General features: G+C 45.1%; 1 protein-coding gene across 2 annotated transcripts in view; it reads right to left on the reverse strand.

The window, feature by feature from the left end:
* MYZAP (myocardial zonula adherens protein) overlaps positions 1-23,326 on the reverse strand; it is an 83,741-nt gene that overhangs the window by 38,024 nt on the left and 22,391 nt on the right. For both annotated transcript variants that reach the window (XM_087821254.1, XM_087821259.1), the window contains exons 3-10: positions 19,675-19,830; positions 15,990-16,082; positions 13,335-13,448; positions 10,174-10,326; positions 8,338-8,463; positions 7,082-7,210; positions 4,122-4,201; positions 2,314-2,419 (exon numbers count right to left, since the gene is read on the reverse strand). In XM_087821254.1, coding sequence (XP_087677380.1) covers positions 2,314-2,419; positions 4,122-4,201; positions 7,082-7,210; positions 8,338-8,463; positions 10,174-10,326; positions 13,335-13,448; positions 15,990-16,082; positions 19,675-19,830 — 957 coding nt within the window. The remainder of the gene's footprint in view (positions 1-2,313; positions 2,420-4,121; positions 4,202-7,081; positions 7,211-8,337; positions 8,464-10,173; positions 10,327-13,334; positions 13,449-15,989; positions 16,083-19,674; positions 19,831-23,326) is intronic.

Raw genomic sequence — 23,326 nt, forward strand, 5'->3', positions numbered from 1 at the left:
CAAAAGATATATTCCCTCTTCTCAATGACCGTTATCTACGATGTTAGTTCAGCTCTCACGTCTCTCCTTGGCCATCTCTTTCCCAAGGTCCTTGACCATTCCCTGAATTACTAGAGTTCTCAACTCCTTTCCCACTTGATCCTGCTCTTCTGAATGTGCTCATTTGTCAGTAGCCCTTTTTTCATGTTTCTAACTTTTAAAAAAAGGTATTCACATAAATGGCTACAGCAATTAAGATTCTAAACCATCCGTTTGTTGTATAAGTTAACACAGTGTAATGGATAGACACATTAATTCTTACTACCTGATTTAGATGTTTAAATTTAGAATAAAAAGGCTTTTTCTCTCTCTGTTTGTCTCCAACCACTGCTGAAATCCAGCAGGCCTTGGGTGGTGCTCCCTCTGATGGTGCCATCCTAAATTTCAGCCTGTGACCTCACTCCAGTGCCTGGGTCCTCCAGATCGCATCATCAGGACTCAGACAAGCTCACTGGGGAGACACTCAATCACAGGTAGAAAAGCAAGGCATGGACAGTGATCTTTACATGCTTCCTTAGTTTCATATATAGATATTCCCCCACTCCCTACAATCTGATAGGTCCATTATGTCCCAGAAGTAAATTAGAAAACAGAGAATCCTAAACTTCTTTGAAATGTCTTTTTAAAAAGTATCTCCTGATTTTGGTATCAATCATAAACGTTACAGATAATAACTGAATCAGAAGCCAACCAGTCTGAGGCTTGGGTCCCTGGTTCTCTAATATTAGAACAGAACGATACAGAGCACCACCCTGTGGTGAGGAGGGGGAAGTGCAGTGTTCCACAGCAAGGAGCCAGAGGCGGGACAGAACAGCCCTGCCCCAGACTTCAAGGGTGTGAAAGTCAGGCGCAGGAAAGCTGTGCTCTGACAGCCATGGTTCCTCAAGATGCTAACTGTGACAACATGAGGCTCTTCCTTGGGAAACACGCTCCTGACGCGACCTAGTCCTGACATCTGCCCATCACTGTTGCTGGCAGTGCTCCTGCACATGTGAGCAAAGAGACTGGGAAGGCACGGATGCCTCGCCTGAACCTCCGCTGCCCTTTCTGCTGCTCCCGAGGCTGGCACAGGAGCCAATATAATCCTCATAGGATTCAACACCATATGACTGGGTTCCTTGTTTGGGAAGCAGATTTTGTCTAACATACATGTTTATCCTACACATAAGAAAAAAAGGGTCCCTCCCCATCCTCACAATTCCCTGGCTTTAACCCCACTCCTCTGATATCTCCAACAGTTTATAGATTAATAAGAAATATAGTTTTAAACTTCTATTTGTGTCATGTGTATAAATTATTTATTGGAAGTAGAGATACTTTTAATTTTAGTAATGCATTAATAAAAGAGATAATTTCATCTAAGGAAAAAAATTTTTTTCAGCTTTTCCACTGCCAACCAAATGTTTAATTAAATTGAAACCTTTTCTTTTCTTTGCAAGTTAGAGAATTAAGCTCTAGGGAATTCTTATAACCCTGTCAGTACTAACTGTTCTTTTTGCTGTCTGATGTTTTAATTGAGCAAGAAAAATTACAATAATATGTTATTAGCTTTACTACAGCATAAACTTTCTTTTATTGAGCAATCCCCACAAGAAAGAGAGGTTAAAAGAATTGCTTTCCTCTTAGAGAAACAGAAATATTCAATTTACCAATTTTTTCATTTAGGAAATAGAATAATAAACTATGCCCAGCCTATAGTAAACCTATGGCATGGTTCACACTACGTAGACAGGTAAGGAGAGAGAGGGTGGTGGAAAAGCGAAAAGATGAAGGAGAAACAGGAGCAGGAGGAGAGAATGAGGGAAGAAGGCAGAAGAAAGAAAGGGGAGCACACAGGAAGAAAGAAGGAGAGAGACACACCCAGAAACGAAGAAAGGACCCCAGTGGTAGCCTGGGGAGGCAGGCGGGGGCAAGCGCCAAGGCCTGAGCTGAATCAAACTTTCCTTGTCAAACTTCCCCTTGGTCCCTGAGCTGCGGGGACCCAGGCAGGGTACAGGGTAGGGTATCACTGTTCTCTGAGAGTGAGTGAGCTGTGCCCTGCACCATGCAGCTTATTAACTGTAACCCTTTGATCTGGAGAAGGCCTTCTTTTAGGGGGATAATCCCCACGGGGGACATAAGAGGAAATTCTCCTCTGAGCCAAGGTGGCGGTGATCTGAGCACGTCTACTGTGAGCCGCAGAAAACTGAGCTCAGAGTCAGATCTGGCGCTAGGGCTGCAATGTCCCCACCGCAGGAAGCAATCCCGGGCCCACGGCCTCTGACGAGGGCTTACCTCCTCGACCATCTGCTTGACCTTCTTCTGCTGGCAGTGCACCATGTCATCCAGGTGTCGGATCCGCTCCCGGAGGCTGGCGGACGCCTCCTCCAGCTGCTGATACCTAACACAACGGGAGAGAGAGCGCTGAGTCCCACACCGAAGCAGTGGCACAGCACGGAAAGTCACCGCTGGGAAGGATGCTGCCAAGAACAGGACGGGGACTCCAGGGTGCACTCTAGCATCGTGTGTACCCTGTGTGATCACCTACCAATCAACCGCCCTACCACAGAAGAGAGGACTCTTTCCAGTTCCCACTTGTAGGTTTTACCCTGTGTGAGGACAGTTAGGACACTTTCCAGGCCCTGAGAATTTGTTAGTACCACTTACAGGTGTGAGAGGCTCTCTGTTCTGGAGTTAATACAATATTAGAACATCCAGTAAATTACCTTGATTAAGAGAACAGAGAAGGAGAGGCATCCAGCAATACAACAAAACGTCTGAAATGAGGGCTCCCAACAGAGTCCTGGGAAGTCTGGAATTATCATGTTCTCTATATGATTACTTTGGGAAAGTAGGAAACATGTTGAAAGGCCTTCTCATCACCAAAACAGAGTGAACCACATCGTAAAACATTTTACACTTTGGTTTTAAAACAGCAAAAATTATCCTCTGGCTTTGCTGGTTTCGAAGAAACCAAAGGATCCAGTAGATGGGTTCTTTAGTTCTCGGGGGCCCCTAGACCGGAGCACTGATGGGGGGCCTGGCGGTGAGCTGACCACTTCCCACCTCTGCCAGGTCCCTCCTCAGCACTACATCAAAGACCAGGGAAGATTCCTATAACATTGCAAACTCTGGAATTGCATAAGAGGAAGGAAAACAGGTATTTTTCTAGCAAATGCCATGTGGCAGGCAGTACACCCAACAACTCCCTCATAATAATAACCCAAAGAGATGGGCGCTTTATAATCATCATAACCCCCTCCTTTAAAAATGAATTCCCACTTTCCAGATGGGCAAAGATCCCAGAGAGGTTAAGTAACTTGCCCCAAATGCTTAAATCATCCCAACCTAGCTCTCCTTCACTAGGGAGCCATGCATAGTCTCTCGGCCTTTTGATTTCTAGAGGAGACCGTGTACTACTCCTGCATTTTCCACACGGGGTTTTATATACTCAAAGACAGGGGACAAGGCAGGGTTTGATTGAGCAATGTTTGGAAACAAAGAAAGACATTTAAAAAAAATATGTTTTTATTGATTTCAGAGAGAAGAAAGGAAAGGGAGAGATGGAAACATCAATTATGAGAGTCATTGATTGGCTGCCTCCTGCACACCCCCCACTGGGGATCGAGTCCACAACCCAGGCATGTGCCCTGACTGGAAATCAAACCGAGACCTCCTGGTTCATAGGTCAACACTCAACCACTGAGCCATGTGGACCAGGCCAAAGAAAGACATTTTAAAATTAGTTTCCATGGCAACAATATTAGTCATAGTTGATGTTTTCTCATCAACAAGCAAGGTGCATCCTGCGGAGTTCAAGGTTACGAAGAGCATTGGTAGACTGAACTTTTGCACTTGTGACAGGGCAAAATTAAAATGTGTTCCACTGCACTGACAACCAGCCACAGCTGTAGGATGTGGCTGTTAGGCTCCTAAAGAAACCAGCTCCACACTGAAAGCTCTCAAGCAATGTTTCTGCATGTGTTAAATCTGCAGGAAGAGACGACCAGATGGGTGAAAAATGAAAGGACCCAGTGAGCCCACAAACACACAGCGTGTCCACCATCAAAGTCCATTATAAGATAAAGGGCATTGCATCTTACCTTTCGTTGTCAGCATCAGTGATTTCCCCGGACATTTCTGTTTCGTGTTCTAGGAGTTGTAGCTGCAGTTGATGGCGTTCCTAAAGCAGACAGACACTGACATTTTCACCAGTAGATTAAACCACATTGGACAGAGAACGTGTATTATCTCTGTCAACTCCAGCACTGATGAGTTCAATTCTATATGAAACACCCTGTGGATTTTATACACCTACTCACCAGAGTCCAAACAAAGCTCAAAAACGTCAGATTTGTTGGTGTGTGTTTATAGGCATATTTATGAGTTAGAGACAAATATCTTGGATAAAGCCATTCAAAGTATTCCACCAGCCCAGGCTCAGATGCCTTGTGACGTTCATAGTTCTAAATAATAATCAATACTCTATATCAGTGCCGGTGATCTTGCAAAATTCTTGATTCTTTCCTGTATCATCAATGAAAGAGGCTCTGGAATTCAGGTAATAGCCTACACACTCACCTGGGGTGATGTTTACACAGGTATGTTCACTTGTAAAAATGTACTGTGGTAGTAAGAACAGTGGCTCCCAACAATGCCCACATCCTAACCCCTGAAACCTGCGAATGTATCAAGTTACATGGGAAAAAGAACTTTGCAGATGTGATTAATGGAGAAATTACCCTGGATTATCCAGTTGGGCCCTTATTGGAAGGAGGGTTAGAGTCAGAGAGAAGCAGAGATTGGAAAATGCTGCCTGCTTTTCCAAAGCTGGAGGATGGGCCATGAGTCCAGGAATATGAGAGTCCCCAGGAGTTAGAAAAGGCTAGGAAACGATTCTCTAGAGCTCCCACAGGGAACCCAGCCCTGCCAACACACTGATGTTAGAACTTCTGACCTCCAGAATAGTAAGATAATAAATTCAAGTTGTTTTAAGTCACTAACTGTGGTAATTTGTTACAGCAGCAATGGGAAACTGATACATAACACAAGCTGTGCATTAAAATGTGTCAACTTTGCTGTTTCTATGTAAATTTAGAAGTTTACCCAATAAAGTAATATAGAATCTGGACAATTATTTCTTTGGAGAGAGTGGGAAAGTTAATAAAGCACAGTGCCCATCGTAACCAAAATCATACTAGAAATACATTAGCGATGTTGGTATAATAAATTTCCTTAATGAAGTTTACCACATTGTGCTCCCTAATTGGGAGGAGATGGTTTTACTTTAGGCCCTCCTCTAAGTACTACTGTGCCTCATCTTTATTCTCAGAAATGCTCCCTAACAAACTCTTACTGGTTATATAGATTCCAAACCCCTTTCCTGTCAAATTACTAAAAGCAAATCTTTGAAAACTTAAGTCCCACAACTTCTGAAGCTGTAAACCAAGGTAGACCACGGACCAGACGCAAGAAGTGGGGGCCAGCCACCCTGGCAGGAAGAGTCTGTCACCATCAATGTATTAAGTCATAAAAGAAAACCCACTTCGGGTGGGGTTGTTATTATTTCTCAATCTGTGCAGCGAATGCACGTTCTTGCTGCCCAGCTTAGGCAGGATGACCCCCTGTCCCCATGTGGTAGGCCATGGGCTGGAAGTTTACATTAGCCCTGAAATACCAGTGAATTTTTCACAGGTGAGCCTCCCCTTCAATCCCCTCAAAAGCTGTCATAAAGTAGGGCAAGGCCTAATTTATAGCATACTTTAAAAAATGCAATATTGCTATTGAGGTAAAACAAATCTTAAGTGTACACTGCACAATCATTTCTTAGGTTTGTATATACCTGATTACCTGGTGAAACCACCACCCAGATCAAGGCACAGAACATTACCTGTTCTGCAGAAGGGTCCCTAAAGGATTGTTACTGACCAAAGTGTTCCAAATACAATGCTCAAAAAGAGAAGACAGTAAACTGAGGTATATATCGTAGAGAAGCCATTCAAAAGCACACGGTCTGTCCTCGAGTGAAATCTAGAACTCAGTGCAAGCAGGACACAAACCTGCCACGGTTCATGCCTATGGACACGCTGTTCACACAGTGTGTGACACAGATTTGGCACAATTCCTGCTCTCAAAGATTTATCCCTGAAGGGGAAAGAGCAGTTGATCAGTTTATCTAACCTTAGTTAAATAAAGCAAACATCTCTCTAGCCTAAATGGAAAAGAAGATTTAGGGCAAGGGCAATAAATTTTCAATTACTAAAGAAAAAGTCATCAGGACACAGGGACCATTTTGAGTTACACAAATTCTGGCAGGACCACCTCCCTGTCCTCCACCCATACACCCCGCTACTGGCTCCACATGGAAATCAGGGTTTGGAAAAGCCATTTTCCAGAAATCAGACCCAGCCTTGGCCCTCAGCTACCACCCCTCCCCCACAAGTCAGCTGTCACCTGCTAAAGGTCACCCTCCGCTCTTTTTTCCCTCCCTTCCTTCCGTTTCTCTTTCCTCTCTCCACCCTCTCTCCCCTTTTCTCCAATTTGCACTACTCTCTGGTTCCTCCCTTTCCCTAGGCTAGGTTCATTATCTCCCCTGAGCTCCTGCCTTCCTGCACAACCCGGTCCCCACCCACAGAGAATCGTGGTGTCCCTCTCTGAAATGTGGCCTGTCACAGAAAAGTCAACCCTTCAGAAGCACGGCCCAGAAGCAGCAGGCTTGGGGTGCAGAGGTAATGTCTAAATAGGGCTTGACCACCGAACAAGAAAACTAAGTTCATGCTTGAAACCCCAGCAAAGCAGGGCCACTGAAATATTGACTTTTTAGGTCACTTTACATGTAATGTTTTTTAAAGCATCAAAATAGTCATCATGGAAAAATCAGAACTTTCTTCGACTTCCTCATACTTCGATAGTTTTGTCTTTTTTTTCTTTTGAACTCACACATTGCAGGGCTGAAAGGTATCAGTGTTGAGGGCGTCTCAGGCCCTCAGACAGGCCTACAGAGGGCTGAGGAAATGCAGGGGCATCTGGGTAAGTGGCAATAGACAGGGGCAGTGTCCGTTACCTTTTCCATGCGTTCGATAAACCTGTCCAGCTCCCCAATCCTCTGGTCTTTCTCTTCTAGGCTGATCTCTGCTGCCTGCATCTTTTTATTGGCTTCTTCAATCGTTTTCAGGAAACTATTGGTTTCTTCCTGCAAAAGCAACAAACTGTCCTCAGCAGAGCCGCGGAGTCCCTAGGCTACCAACCAGGGTCTTGCTGAATCCCAAGGCCTCTTTAAACGCATGACCTTGGGGCCTAGATGTCTCTCACAAATCATGAAATCAACTTCCACGATTCTGGTTCTTATCTGGAAATTAAGACGCATAACATGGCTCTCTAATAAGCCTAGTTATTTTTCTCGCCTTTTTTGCTTTGAGTCCTCATGTCTAAAATGAGCCTGTGAATGTTATTTACCCCTTCACTAGATGCTCAGAATGTCAATGTGCCAACAATGCAAAGGGATTAAGGCCAGATCTGGAGTTGAGTGCAGAATGCCCACTTCTCTCTCCTTTATTGCAAAGCACCAGCTCAGCCAATCATTAGGCACATTTATTATGCCTGTAAGGACACAGGTTAAGGTAGACACGGAGTCCCTACCTTCAAGGAACTCATGCTGTCCTAGGGAAGCCAAGACATGAAACATACAGCCCCACTCTGATAACAGGGACAAGAGAAGGCCACAGCAAAGAGTGGGAGAGCGTGTGGGCTTCCCAGGGGCAGGGATACTGCCAGCTGTGGGAACGGGACAGACTTCACTCACGCAGAGGGTGGCATTTTCAAGGCTCCTAAGGAGCTTAGGCAGGATCAAGGACAGGGAAGGAGGAAAGTTCGGATCAAGAGGAGCAGTGGAGGGAGGGAGGACACAGTTTCAGGTAAGCCCAGGACCTGGTTGGATGCTGGCAAATGGTCAGATTAGCTAGAGAAAGGGGTGTATTTAGAGCTAGAGATTGGGGGCTATCCCGAGAAGGGAGGGGAATGCAGAAAGGAAGGAAGGGAGAAGGGAAGGGAGTGAGAAAACAATAAATTCCTTGACCCCTCACCCCATAGTCAGTCACTAACTCACCTCCACCCAAAAAGCCTACCACCGGGTGGGGCAAAAGTAGGTTTATTGTTGTGCGTACGCCAAGCACAGAGTTTATCCTTGCATTATTATTTATGAATTATTGTATTATTTTCCATACGAGCAACTGTAAACCTACTTTTGCCGCCCCTGTACTTAACCCTGGCCGACAACACTGAACCAAAACCTCTGCTGTTTCCTGTGCGTCTGCGCCGTACCAGGAGCGCCGCCCGCTCGGCGCTGTGTCGCTGCTGCTCCTCGCGGAGCCTGTCCTCGTACTGGCTGTACAGCTTCTTGGTCATCTCTCTCATCACCTCGGCGTTGGCTGCGTGGGAGGACTCCACCTGCAGAGACACGCGTTTCAGGCGACAGCCCTTTCCACTCTGCATGTGTCACGCGTGGACACGCAGAGGTGGGGCCCCACGGCCAGGGCTCGGCAGAAGACAGAGGTGGCAGGAAACAACGGGCAAAGGGGCAGAAGGCAGAGGAAAGGGGGCGAACAGGCGCACAGGACCTAAAAAGGTGCACTTTATACTAACTTACTCGATGTCGTCAGGAAGAGGTGGGAATGTAAAACGGCGCAGGCATATCTCTAGATTACCTTTCATATTGTTTTACTTTCCCCCCTATGTACATTTATTACTTTTAAAAAATTATGCCAGAAAAGCAGGGAGGCCTTTCAAGAGAAGTCATCCACATGGAGTTGAAGCTGTCCCACTGGTTGCACCACCCGATCAATTACCAGGAAAGACTTAATTAAGCTCCTGTGAGAAATGTGGACTCATCCTTTCCATACCTTTGTGCTTTCCCAAATGTTGCATTTGGAAACATTCCCACCTGGTAGGCAACACTAAGCTGGGGGCTTCTCGTGGCTCAGGCAGACCTAGCTTAGGAGATGAGGAAAAGTCAGCAAAGTTGTGGGCGGGTAGGGCTTAGGGTGGAGGTGGCCCTGGCCTTGCCTGTGAACTTCATGCTATCAATTTTATGCTGCTGTGGGTTTGTCTGTGTCCCATCCTTCCAGCTTACTGCCTGTTCCAGAATGCTGAGTAAGCTATACATGCAACCCTGGATAAGTGAGCTGGACTTCAACCTCAGCAGGCTACATGATGTTTACTTCAAAGATGCCCTCTAGTTCTCCCTTCTTGTCCCTAGGCACACTTTGGTACCCAGAAGCCACAAAATGGAAAATCCTGAACAGAGGTTATTGTCAGGTGAGAGAGACCTAATGCGTCCTGCACCCCATTTCCACTGCAAACACAGACTTCCAAAAAGGGGTCTTCTGCCGAGCCCTGTTTCCTCTGCATCCAGGTCATGAAACACTCTGAGTCCTATAACTTTTTTATTTTGGGGGTAAAGTAAAGCATTAGTCTCTCAAACAGGCAACTGTATACTGGATTTAGGGGCTTGGTCTCCTTGGAAGGAGCCAGACTGCCAAACTGCCTAATTATGTACCCAGATGCCTGATGCCAACCCTGGGACAAACAGGGATATCCAGGACAGACACAGAGCAGACACTCCATACGGGGTGCGGCAAAAGTGGGTTTCAAATTTGGGAGGGCATTAGGAGCCCAGCAGTGGAATAAGTGCAGCCTGGTGGGCAAGAGGGACATTGCCCAGAGTCCTTGATCAGCATCGATGTGCCTTCTGTGTCCTTCAGCTCTTTATTGTCAAACTGCACCAGAAGGCCTCGGGCCTCGGAGAAAATTCGAACAGTGAAGCTGCTGCAATCCCAGACCTAAGGGCACCCCAGTGCCACTCAGTAGTAACAGCAGCGCCAGGGTGGCTGTCTCAGCAGCCCTTGAGGCCACTGGGTCAAGGCAGGGGTGCCCAGTGGGGGGTTATGCGGCACCCCCAATCTGGACTGACAGTGTGAACACAGAAACCTCCTCAGTGCCTTCAAGCCAAGCCCTGTGGGGCTGGCCACAGAGGGTGAGAAAATTCAAAGAGGAGAACAGAGAAAAGGAATTGGAGGAGTTGAAGATGGGAGGAGAGAGAGGAGAAGGAAAGAAGAGAAAGGTTAATAGGAAATCTACGCCCCCCTCCCCATACTCTACCTTCATTTTCAGCAGCTGGTTTTCAACTTGTGCTGCCTCTAACTGCTTCTGCTTCTCCCGCAGCTTGTCCATGGACGCTTCATATGTCTGCTGCAAATTTCTGATCTGATCCTTAATGCTGCTGTTTTCCAGAGTAACATCCACAAGCGTTTTCTAATGGGGTGAAAATAATTAAAGAAAAACAATAATAATAAATAAAAACCACAGATCTCGTGGTGTGAGAAAACGTGACCAGAGTCATGCTTGCACTGGGACATCTTTGTCATCAACCACTGAGGAAGAGGTCAGGCCACAGGAGACACAAACCTGAGAACCTGGTATTTGTGGGGCTGAGGTCCCCACAGCGGTCAGGAGCTCTGCTGCCTGTAGTTGGATGGGCCAAGAACCTCCCCCATAGCACCCCACGGCTGCCGCCAAGGCCACCTGCCACTGCTCAGGCTGGACAGAAATGGAGTAAGATGAAGGCTTTCCACGGAAAAGTGTTCATAATACATCATTTCACATAGGAAAAACTTGGGTTTGAAAATAGGAAGTATAGAACAATCACATTTTGAAAAAGATGTATAAGCATTTGTTCGAATGTGTTTATACAGAGAAATTTTTAAAAGACTAGGAAGAAATTCACCCAAATCCAAATAATAGTTTTCCCTGTGCGATAGGATTATGGATGATGTTTATTTCCCTCTTTGTGATTTCTTTACTTTCCAAATTCCCACAGTGAAATCAGAAAACAAAACATGTGTTTGGTAGGGTAGAGGTGTTTTCCTATTTTTTCGTACAGGAGCCCTCACTCTGTACCCCTAGACTGCGTGCCGGGACAGACAGTGGAGCATGGCTGAGGCTGCTGGAACGCCTGCATGGCTTCACCTTCCTCCCTCGGGCAGAGGAGGGTGGTGAAGGAGGGAACAGAGTTCAGTGACTCAGACAAGCGCCTGACAAGTGTCAAACGCCTGTTGATTATTGCTCCAGGCCACCCACTGGGGCAAGAATGTTTAAATGAATAGTGTTGCTACTTATAGAACCTAGAATTCCTACCACTGGACACTGGGTCTGGGCACCTTCCACCACCTCCCCCAGTCATCCACAACTGTAAATCAGGAGATTTGGGAACTCCGGTGTTGGACACACTTTCTCATGCCTATGTCTTCCATGTAGATGATCAGTCTCTGAAGCTCCCCCAAACCCTGAGTCTCCACTTTAAATAAAAAGCCTCATTCCTAAACATACTTGAACCAGAGCCTCCGTGATTCCATGCAGCCATTGGAAGCATGGAATCACAGAGGCTACAGAAACCACGTGGCCCAGCCACCCCTCTCCATGCCCCACGGGCTCTACAGATACTACTCTGTGCTCAGGAACCTAACTCTGGACCAAGAGACCAAGGTTCTAGTCCTGGCTCTGCCACTAGCTAGACACCCTGATAAAGTCATTTCCCCTCTGTTGGCTTCAATCTGTTCATCCATAAAACAAGGGGGTTGGAGATCCTCTCAACAGTTCTTTCCAGCTCTGATGTTCTATGAAATCAAACCAAGGGTCTGGTCTCGCTGTACATAATAAAGAAAGTGGGGCAGAACAGACAATGGAGGTCGGGGCCGTGCAGAAATAAGCCAACTATCTTCAGGCTCAGCTGAGTTTCCTGGCAGTGAGATGGTCTTTCTTTATTGCCTTTTTTCCCTCCTTCTTTTCCTTCCTCTTCCTCCCCTCCCTCCCGTTCTTCTCCTCCGCCTTTTTAACAATGGTTTTTACTCTTTTCCTTATTAGGTTCCTCTGTCTGCCCAGGACTGAGAGGCTGGACCATAACTAGGAATCGGTCCAGGTACCTGGGTCATGGCTGACCCTGTCCTAACAGCGGACCTCTGAAGTAGGAGTGTCAGCTGGAGCGTCAGCATGACAGCAAATCAGAAGTATCATGGGAAAGAAAACCCAGAAACTTAGCACAGATACCGATCAGGCGTAAACTCAGGTGAAGTACAGGGCACACCACCTCCTAGCTGGCCAGGAGTGAGATCTCCGAGAGGGAAGGAAAGGAGGCCTTGGCGAGCCTGCCTGATGGCAGGAGTCGGGGGAAACAAAGCCTGCGGAATAAAGTGGTGCTTGGCCCGCTGCCAGGGGCAAGGGCATGCTCTGTGGAGAGCCAGGAAAAGGGTGGGACACAGAAGCTTCACCAGAAATGGGCCCCCAGACGAATCCAAACAAGGGGCCCACCCAGGCCCGCTGCGCTGCGGGACAGTGGCCTGGCTTGGTCTGTGGCACGGCTGCCCCGGCGGTTGTTATTAGAGAATACCAGGCTCTAGGGGAAGTGGATAACCTTAACGTAAACATTTGTTTGCTTATCTGATAAATTATTTATATAGAACCAGAGAGGATATGGAATAGCCTGTGGAACTTTTAAGAGGAAGGTAAAGAGATAAGAGCCAAATAAAGTTGGAGGTGGGGCAGGGACATTGTTTCAGGTGGCTGTATGCTTCCTTTTGGTCATTTTCAAGTTAATTTGCATACTAGATGAGGGAGCTCCGTTGGAAGAAGAGCAATGGGCGGCATCTGAGGGGTAAACTCCCAGCAAAAACAAATTAATTAAGAGAGCAAGCCCCTTGCAGGGGGCGGGCAACACACATTTGCACAAATGTAAGATCCTGAGGCAGCTTTCTGCTTCATTGTCTAGTACTAAAAGAGATTCTTTAAAATGCACATGATTTCTTTTCATGCGAAATAATTTCTAAATTAAGAAAAAGTGCTTATCAGCCTTTGGGGGTCCCCTGCCACGAATAAACACAGGTTGCCTCTGTCCCGTGATTGGGTGGAACCTCCTATAACCCAGGGCTGCGGGGCTGGGGGCTGACACACTGTTTTAGACACTGGCACTTAAGACCACTTGGGGACCTGGGGGAGCAAGTGACATCTCCAGCATGAAACTGAGGATCTGAACCCCCACTTTAACAAGGGCATAACAACTGCAACACAAAGGCTTAGCGCCTCGGCGTGGAAGCGCTTCCTTCATTGTCTTCCCTGGCGGACTTTGCTGCAGCCACGCTTAACGGGTTCTGAGTAGTGACGTGAGGACTCCCTGTGACTCATGTTTGTTTCTACTAAGGCACAGGCCACCCTCGGTTAGGCCTGTCTCCACCACAGCAGATGGCACCCCACGAACAGCGAGAGCGTACCTGCAGGTCAATGGAGTCCGACGCCAAGGCCGAGTTCACGGCGTTGAAGCTGTCCAGGGCTGACGACTGCGCTTGGATGTGGTTCTCCAGATAGTCCTTCTGAGCCTGTGAAACCTGGACAGATAGAAAAGACAGTTACACAAAATCAATCCATACACACCCCCGGTAACATCTGTGTAGGCTGGAACTGTCTCCTGAGAGTAGCCACATCCACCTCGATGATATTTCATGGACAGCTTTAAATGAAAAAGTCAACACCTGCACGGCCCAGAGATCAGAAAGGCAAGGCTCCATTTCCTTTGGATGTTTTTACACATTCATCTGTTGGGCTCAGTCCTCACAACACTATGCGGCAGCCAGACATCGCCCTTTATGGGGAGGAGACAGAATCAGAGAAGGTACAGGATTTGCACCCAAAGAGCTAAGAAATGGCACACCGGGGACTCGAGCCCAGCTGGAATGCCCGCCCGTGCCCTTTCGTTCTTTCTACCCACCAGAAGGCATATACTTTGGGCTCACCCCATTCTCGAGAATTGTTTTATGGCTGCTGCTGCTGCTGTGTTGTCTTTGGTGGGTGTGTGTGTTTGGCACATTTGAGAGAGTTCATCAGAGGCCTGTCCTGAGCTAGACCTTGAAGGAGGGCTGGCTATAGATAGAGAGGCAGGGAGGCAGCAGAGCCAGGGGAAGGGTTCCGGGACGGCTCAAGGGGAGACCCCTGTGAGAGCCACGGAAAGCAGCCGGACACAGCGCTGAAGGGGTGCACCGGGGGACGGGACTGAGCGCTGAGGCAGCAGGCCAGGCCCCGAGCAGGTGGCATGTTCTTGTTCAGGGGCGTGCGCGCATTGCAGTCATTAGGCAATCAGTCTGGCTGCGGTGTGTGGTATGCCCTGGAGGAGGGGGGGCTGTAGGCACAGAGAGGAAGCTCCTGTGACAATTTGAGCATGAGAAAACAAGGGCGTACAAGACTTGTTTATGCATATGTTGCAAATCCAGTCCTCTGACATTAATTAAAGTTGTTAGTGTCTGTCACTGGATAGCAGAGTGAATTTCCATAAGTAGGCGAGAATTTCACACATCACTTCGTACACGCCAGGGAGAATGGGCTGGGTGGATATGTTTATAAACCCCTAGCCCTATAATCAAAGCAGTAGGCTTTACTCCAGCAGATAATCTCACAGCCAAGCCATAAAGTGAACTCTAATGTGTGGCTGTTGTAACTGTCCTGCAATGATTAACTCTTAGGAGAGTATGACATAGATACATGGGCTTTTTTCTTCAAGATTATTAATCCCAAGTATTTTTTTTTTTTTTTTTTTTACAAGCATTAGCTTGGTTAAGTCAGAGGAAGGTTGTCTTTTCTTAAATTTTTGAGTAGGTAATACAGTCGCATAGTTCAAACATTTAAAAAGTATAAAAGGTATACACACTAAAATAAATCTCCCTGTCCCATCCGCTCGGCTACCGCCTTCCCCACTTGGCCCCTCAATTAAGAATCACTGTTAATTACTCTCTTCATTATCCTTTTAGCAACTTTTTGTGCACACACAAAACAATATAGATACACCTATTTTCCCCTTCTGTTTCATATAAGCGGTAGCACATTATATTTTCTTGTGTTTTCCTTTTTCATCATCTACTCTCTAATCTTTACAATCTTTCCATATCTCCTTTTGAAGAACTTAATCACTCTGATTCTTTCTTTACAACTATGTACTCTGTTGTAGAGATATAATGTCCCTGGAATTTATTCACATATAATTCTGTCCCAACAGCATAGAAGTGACACAGCACACACTGACTGGTCCGTTTCCCTCCTTTTATATGAGATGCTACACTTGTCACACATTGAGGTACATCTCTGGGTTTTTTCACTGATGTCTATTTATTTATATGCCAGTACTATACTGTTTTAATCTCTGAGGCTTTTTCAGTTTCTTCTAATATTAATAGGGCTAGTCTACCTCATTGGTATTTTTCCCCCAGAATTTCCCCAACTCTTCATATTTATTTTCTGTATTCCCTGAAATCACCTAGTCCAGTTGTAGAAAAACAACATAAAATAAAAATCTGTTGGTACTTTGGGGTTATATGACATTTGTTACAGTTTACTCCTAGATATTTGGTAGTTTGTTGTTGTTGCTGTCATTTCTTAGAACAGGTTGGTTTTTATACATTGAAACCTCTTTGTTTGTATCTATAAATTTTTTACCTTGCTACTTTACAGAATTATTTTATTGTTTTCAGTCCTTTTTTTCATTGGATCACTTGGGCTTTCTGGGTTTACTACCATATAGTTTATAAATAGTGATAGTTTTATATCTACCTATCCAGCTTTCATACCTCTAAATTTATTTCTCTTGTTTAGTTCCATTGGCCAGCACCTCAGACACAATGATAACTAATATGGTGACAGCTGGCTTCCTTGTCTTGTTCCTGACTTTGGAGGGAATGCTTTGATATAAGAAAGAGTATTCTTACTATGAAAAAAATCCTTTAAATAATAAACTTTATCCTGCAATAAACTTCCCAGTTCATTTAAAATATGATTCCATTCATAAAGAACATCGTAAACTCAAATATCTCCACTACTAGCCCCCAAGAGGGAGTTCTAAGCTCTATCACCCCTATTTCCATGTCACTGAGACATTGACTTACGGACAGCTCCTGGGTGATCTGCCAAATCTTCTGTCTCATTTCATCATAGTCTCCGTACATTCGCTTCCGTACTTTTTCCAAGGTGGCTCTCACCTGAAGCCCACAAAGATGCTGGTTAGAGAGCAAGCAATAACATTTTCATGCGAGATTTCCAAATCTTTTAAGAAACCCTAACAAGAACAGGGCTCCCCACCCAAAAAAATCTTAAGAACAGGACAGTTTGGGAAATTACAGAATAAGGTCACTCCTGATATCTAGTTAGAAACCAAGGGAAATATATTATTATTAATAATAAACATATTATGATTCTATATAATTATAATTACTAATGAATATTAATTATCCAAATAATAAACTGAAGAGAAAAATGCTTTGTTAAAATTCACCCATCACCTTCAAACCACAATTCAGGCAAAGTTTGCCCCTTTTCTTATCACACATTTTTTACAAGTAGACAAATTTTAAAATTTGACTGCAAACACATGGATAAGAGGACCAACAAGCAAAAGCAACCTCTAATTTTCCTTATCTCTGCTCTGACTGCCAAAGAGCAATTAAATGTCTGGAATGTAATGCAGGGAAGGATGAGCCCTGGAGAGCCCGTAGATTTGGAAGCCAGTTCCTCAATCACCAGTAATACACGAGGCACCAAATATGGCATCAGGCAAGGTGATCTCCAAACACCTGTTCACAAAAACGCTATTCAAGATTCTCTGTAGCAGCACTTCCAGAGGAGTAGTGGGGCCTTAAATATTTTTTTAAATAAAAACAAAAAAATCTTATAAGCAGTCCCTGTCTCCTCCCTCCTTCTGGTGTCCCTAGGATGGACAAAGAGCTCAGGGATCTGCAGAGAGAGCAGGGAGTCTCTGGAACTTCTCCCACAGGAAGGGCTTGAAGGAAACAGTTTGGTTAAAACGACCACAGGCATGTAGGGGACAGCATGGGGTACTTAATCTTGAAGTTGCGTTTGCAGAATTAGCACATTTTAAAATTAAGACTATATATTTATTAGAGGTGACTGGATATTGGTGGGGATGGGGGGGTGGGGGGAAGGCAGTTAAGATGTCAAGCCTTCCCCAGACAAATTCTAATAATAATATACTTTCAACAAAATAGACACAGATTCAGATGCAGAGAACAGACTGACAATTGTCAGAGGGGAGGGGTTTGGGGTCTGGGTGAAAAAGATGAAGGGATCAGGCAGTATAAATTGGTAGTTACAGAAGAGCCACAGAGATGGAGATCACAGCACAGGAAATACAGTCAATAAGATCATGACAACTATGTATGGGGCCAGGTGGGTCCTTGAAGCAGCAGGGGCACCACACTGTAAAGTACATGATTTTTTAACCACTTTGCTGTACATCTGAAACTAATACAGAATTATATTGAATGTAAACTGTAATTGAATAAAAAATAATAATAGTCTACGTTCCTGCCATTAACTACAAACATATTGGGAAAACGGAGCTAAAATCACTACTTTTCACTGTAGGCAGGAAGAATGTCTTCCATCGGTGGCTCCAAGTTGGCTTCATGCTGCTCACCAGTGGGGAGTGGACGAGATCTTTAGCTGGGTGGCAAATACTCAAGAAGCAGCGGGACCAGAATCACTCACAATGAGACAGAACAAACAATCGCATAAACACACTGAGGAATGAGCAGGCCAGGAAAGGATTTGATGCCAGCTATAAAAGGGGGACCTGGAAACTAGTTTTAAGTGGCAGAGCACAGTGGAGGTTGGCAGCTCCGATCAGAGCCACCCTGTGAGCTGGGCTCACATCATCTTGATCCACAGCCAGCCTCAACCTGCTGTCTTTGTCTTGATCGATTTGCAACTCTCCACTCTGCTGAGAAGGTTTACCGCGGAAGCAGTGCCATGTTATCTGGGGCGTTTAAATGAAGGACTAAGTATGTCCATGAGAAAAATACAGACTAGAAATGTCCAAGCTGCTCCTATTCAGGAAAAATAAGAATGAGATACTCTGAAAGTTAAAAATTATGTTTAGGGACTTGGATGACTGGGGATTTGAGGCTGGTGGTTGTCACACATGTTCTGTGCATGTGTGTATGTATGTAGCTTTTTTGGATTTTCTCTGTTAAGCATTTATTATTATTATTTTTAATCAAAACAAGGTATTTTATTCCTTATAATTATACAAGTATTCGAAGCTTTCAAGACACATTCAAGAAGGTAACTAAAACACTTATTTTTGATATTCAGTAAGAGATGTCCTTTTAAAAACCCCACACAAAAGCTGACAAAATGACTTCGTGTTTTATCCACAAACCCACCAAATAAAATGGGGTACACAGAGATGGAGGTTTTGACTTTTGGGGTCCCTTCCCAGCCCAATGACCTATGCATGAGAAAACTAAAGCCTAGAGAGGGAAAAAGTTTGGCTGGGCCAGACAGAGAGCTGGACCTTGAACCAAGGCCCATGGTGTACTCCATGGTGCCACAATGCCCTGCTGCTCACGAGCACCTCTAGTCCACAGGTCAGGGTTTGGGGACCATCAATGTCACAGCAGCTCATTTTCTCTCTATGTAATCGCTCTGGCTTGGTCAACAGAGGCATTGGTCAATCTAGAGAGACCAAAAGAACCAAAAAGGAATGGAGATATATGATAGATGATGATAGATAGATGATAGATAGATAGATGATAGATAGATAGATGATAGATAGATAGATAGATAGATAGATAGATAGATAGATAGATAGATAGATAGATAGATAGATAGATAGATATGGATAGATATAAAAAATTTAGAAGGAAGTGCTCCCAAATGCTAACAACCACTCTGGTTGAATGGTGGAACTATGGGTGATTTTTTCTTATTATTACATTTTTGTATTTTCCAAATTATCTCAAAAACACCCCACATGATTTAAACAAATCAAAAATGTAATATTAAATACAAAGAAATGGCATTGATTGGCCTGGGTTTAACAATGTCTATTGTGGTTGACTTCTCAGCATATGTTTCACATCAACTGACTGGTCTGAACCAGCCAGTCATTCCATTCCCCTCACCAGTGATGGATTTGGGAATGGGCATGTGACCCAGTCTTGGCCAATGAGACATAAGAGAAGCCTAAAGGAGGGCCTTTTCAAAGTGGCCAGAGATGAGTGGCTCCTTTTCTTCCTCCAGACACTGTCACGTTTTCAGACAATACTATGAGCCTGAGGCTGAAGGAGGAAAGAACCAAGGGAAACTCAAAGAAATATATTGGAGCCTGGACATGTGGAGCCTGGAACCCACCTACTCCTAGACTAATCCCCACATGAGACAAATTTCCTTTCTGAGTTGGCTTTTCTGTTATCTGCTTCCAAAAGCAGCCAAATTTATACAGTTGTCCAAACTCACATATTAAGAGTGTCCAATATAGTAAGCAAAACCACTAAAGAGCCGCAATATCATACACAAAAGAAGAAAGCCACTGGTCTCCTGAGTAGTCCTACTTAGTAACGCCCAGAAGCTCAGTCTGCACCTCACTGCAGAATTACATCTGTACTCTGAACAAGACCATAAAGATATATAGAAACATTTCCATCCAAAATGATAATGCTAAAAATTCTTCCAAAATGCCTTGTTACATTCACATCGATGCTTCCAACTCCACCCCGTTACATGCTACAGAAAGAGTATAAACCAGAAACAAAAAGCGCTTAAATGACTCACATCCTTGATGTAGTTCATCTCTTCTTTCAGCTGATTGGTGGACCACCCATACACCACCATTTCTTTCTGCTGATTTTGATCCGATCTTCGCACCACGCCATAGACGACACCCTGAGGAAGTTTCCTGGTTGGCTCCCCATTGCTTGGGTCGAGATGCTGGAAGAAGGTAAGAAAAAAGGAATAGTGACTCTTTAGGCCGTGTGAAAACAACTGTAATAACAGGCCCACTGTATATGGTTATGCAGGTTGTGCCCAGCACTGGGGTGCCTGGCCGCAGGCAGGGAGGCCAGCAGAAACCCAGTCTCTGCTCGCTCAGTTGCACCAGCCATGGGCAGAGCCTGCCTTTACCCTGGAGGAAGAGTATATTTCTCTAATTTCCACCAGGGCCCTGTCCACCCCCTTAGAAGTGCATCTGCAGGGCCCCATCTTAACAGAGGGGGCAACTTTTTCTAATTCTCACAAAAGGGCAAGATAGGCTTGTGCTGTCCCCAATAACAAGAGCAAGTGCCTGAACTCTGACATTCCTGGTGATGCTGTCTTTCCCCTCAAACCAGTTCCTCTGTGTGCCTTCAACCTCCTCACTAAATATGTGGCCCGAAACGCATGCGATTGACATACTCGGGGGGAAATGTTGGTCACTACCTGGCAGCCAAATTGTCCTCTGAGGTTAGGACCGATCCTAGGACCAGCTCAGAGAAAAGGACATGGGGTGAGTACACAACCTGTTGTTACCATTCATGAGATATTTCTGAAAAGCCAGGCAGAGAGGTGTGACCACTGCAAAAGAATCTTCCTACTCCTTAATTTCTTCAGTTAAAGCTTTGATCAGTTTTTGTAATGCAAATACCCCTGGGAAGAGGTAACATGTCCAAATTCTGACACACCTTCCTAGAATGAAGGCTCAAGAAGTAGGAGAAAAAGAAAGTAGAACTTGTTGAGCCCACACTTTAAGCTAGAAATGTTCCTTGGCACATTTAATCCTCACAGCTACTCTCAGACATAGTGATTTTCCTCTCTATAGCTGGGAAAGCTAGAGTTCAGAGAGAAGTAACTTGCTAACAGTCACACATCTAGATTTAGGCCCAAATCTGTCTGCACTAAGTACACCTCCCCAAGTGCAGGCTTTGTTGCACATAGGGGGACAGAGTAGGGGCCTCCACGACATCCAAAGGAAGGGGCAAGAAAAAAAACAGGACCAGGGACTGAGTCTTCATAGACAAACTGGCTGAGCCCGTTTTCCCTGGGGCTGACCTTGGTACTTCCACAATCACAGTGCAAAAGCCTGAATTCCATCCACAATGGCCATGCTGCTTTCCCACTCATCTTTAGATCACCTTTGCATAAGTACTTCCCATGCACTTGCAAAATATTTTTGCAAACAATACTGTAATTTGCATTTTAAAATCATTCATTTGTGGAAGAATAATGAATACTTTATGATCCTATTCAATTCAAAGTTTAAAAAAGTCTAGAGCCCTGGCCGGTGCGGTTCAGTGGTTAGAGCATCAGCCCATGCACCACCAAAGGGTTGTGGGTTCAGTTCCTGGTCAAGGGCACATATCTAGGTTGCAGGTTTGATCCCCAGCCCTGGCCTGGGCATGTGCAGGAGGCAACCAATTGATGTGTCTCTCTTACGTTGATATTTCTCCCTCTTTCTCTCTCTCTCTCTCTGTACCTCCCTCTCTCATCCTTTCACTCTCTCTAAAAATAAAAGCAATGGAAAAAAATATCCTCAGGTGAGGATTAACAAAACAAAACAAGTCTAGAAAGATACGTGATAAATTATTAACAGTGATGACCTCAAAGGAGAGGACAGCAGGGTGGTACAGGGGTGCTAGAGTTCAGGAGAGCTGTCAATTTTTTTCTTTATACCCTTTCATATCATTTGTTTACAATGCGAGCTTTTTTAAAAAGAAAACAGCCCAGCAGGGCATGGCTCAGCACTTGAGCATCAACCTAGGATCCAAGAGATCACGGTTCAATTCCCGGTCAGGGCACATGCCCAGGTTACAGGCTGGATCCCCAGTGGGGGGCATGCAGGAGGCAGTCGATCAATGACTCTCTCATCATTGATGTTTCAACTCTCTCTCCCTCTCCCTTCCTCTCTCTGAAATCAATAAAGATACTTTTTTTTTAAGTAAGAAAACAAAACATTCACCGCTTCCCACCCTTGTGTACATATTTGGAGAGAGGTGGGATATGAGGAACTGTGACACTCTACATTTGATTCTGGAAAATGCTTCCACTTGAGTCTCACACTTGTCCCACAGGTACTGATGGAACTCTTGAAATTGTCCATCAAGTTGAGGTGAATGGTCTGTTAAATGGGTCTCGATGGAGTGACAAGCTGGGATTAGATAATCCCTGCTTTACTAGGCATGTAATTAGGAAGAGGAAACACACTAATGAAACTCCCCCTGTACCAGGAAACATAAGCATGCTCTTTCAGCCACGGGCTCCACCCAGTTCCTGCAAAACAAGCTGATGACATAAGGCTTTGGTGAAATACATTTCGGCAAAGCACAGGCTTCACAGGTGGATTGGCCTCCAGGAAAAGGCTCAGGTGGCTGCACACAGAGGACTCTGCCTCCCTGCCCAGGAGGGGAGAAGAGGGCCACCACCATGGAGAAGCACACAAGCCAGGCCAAGGACAATAGGGTTGTGAAACACTACCCTAGAGGTCGTGGATCTACAAGTTACACACATGGAAAGATACCGAAGATCCATTAAGTAAAAAATAGCAATTTTCATATTCCTATTTTTTTGTCTTAAAAATGTGTGTTTGTGTGTATAAGACATCTAGAAAAATGGAATCCAAACCTTTAATGCCAGTTTCCTCAGTAAAACTGGATTTCATTTTTCCTTGATACTCCTTTATATTCTTTGACTTGGGGGGCCAAAAAGGCATTATTTTTGAATTAATAATTTTTATTTCAATTTTCAAATACTTGAAAAATTATTCCAAAATCAGGGTATAAATGAAAGACCCACAGGGAAGGAGCCAGACCAGGACCCTGCTCAGGCGCAGGGCCACCCGCACAGGCCACTCCACAAGGAGAGGGTTCCTGAGGCAGCGTGAGGAGCTGCAGGGCTGTGACAGGGAAAGGGAGAAGGGATATTTATGAAGAAAGAGAAGGGGAGAAATATTTGTTGTCTAGCCATTTTATTATACATATTTTTAAATCCTCACAATAACTCTACTGTGTAAATATTAGTTCTTCCAAGGAGGCAGCATGCAAGTGCCTGTCCATGTCTTGCCAAATGTAAGCTCCTTGTTTGACTAGAATGCCTTCAAAATAGTCAAGAGTCAGGAGAGCAACTGGAACTCACATCTCCATGTGGCAGCCCAGACCTCAGGGTCCTGGACCATTGGGAAGAGGCAGGCCCAGGATGGGGAGGTTCCTCTAGCCTCCTATGATCCATCTCCCCCTCAGCCTCTGCCCCATTCCTGCCTCACTGTCTCCTTTCTGCTCCTTTATCAGCCACCTTCCTTTTCGCCTCAGGGCATTTACATAGAACATTTGCTCTGTCAGCAGTTCCCTGAAAGTCCCTCCCTCAAGGACATCTTCACTGGCCCTTCAGCCTGCTTGGGTCTCCAGGACATTCACCACAACCATAATGAAGTGACTACTAGTATTGTTATGTATGTAAC

Source organism: Miniopterus natalensis, chromosome 1, assembly GCF_054644295.1.
Source record: "Miniopterus natalensis isolate mMinNat1 chromosome 1, mMinNat1.hap1, whole genome shotgun sequence".
Classification (NCBI taxonomy): Eukaryota; Metazoa; Chordata; class Mammalia; order Chiroptera; family Miniopteridae; genus Miniopterus; species Miniopterus natalensis.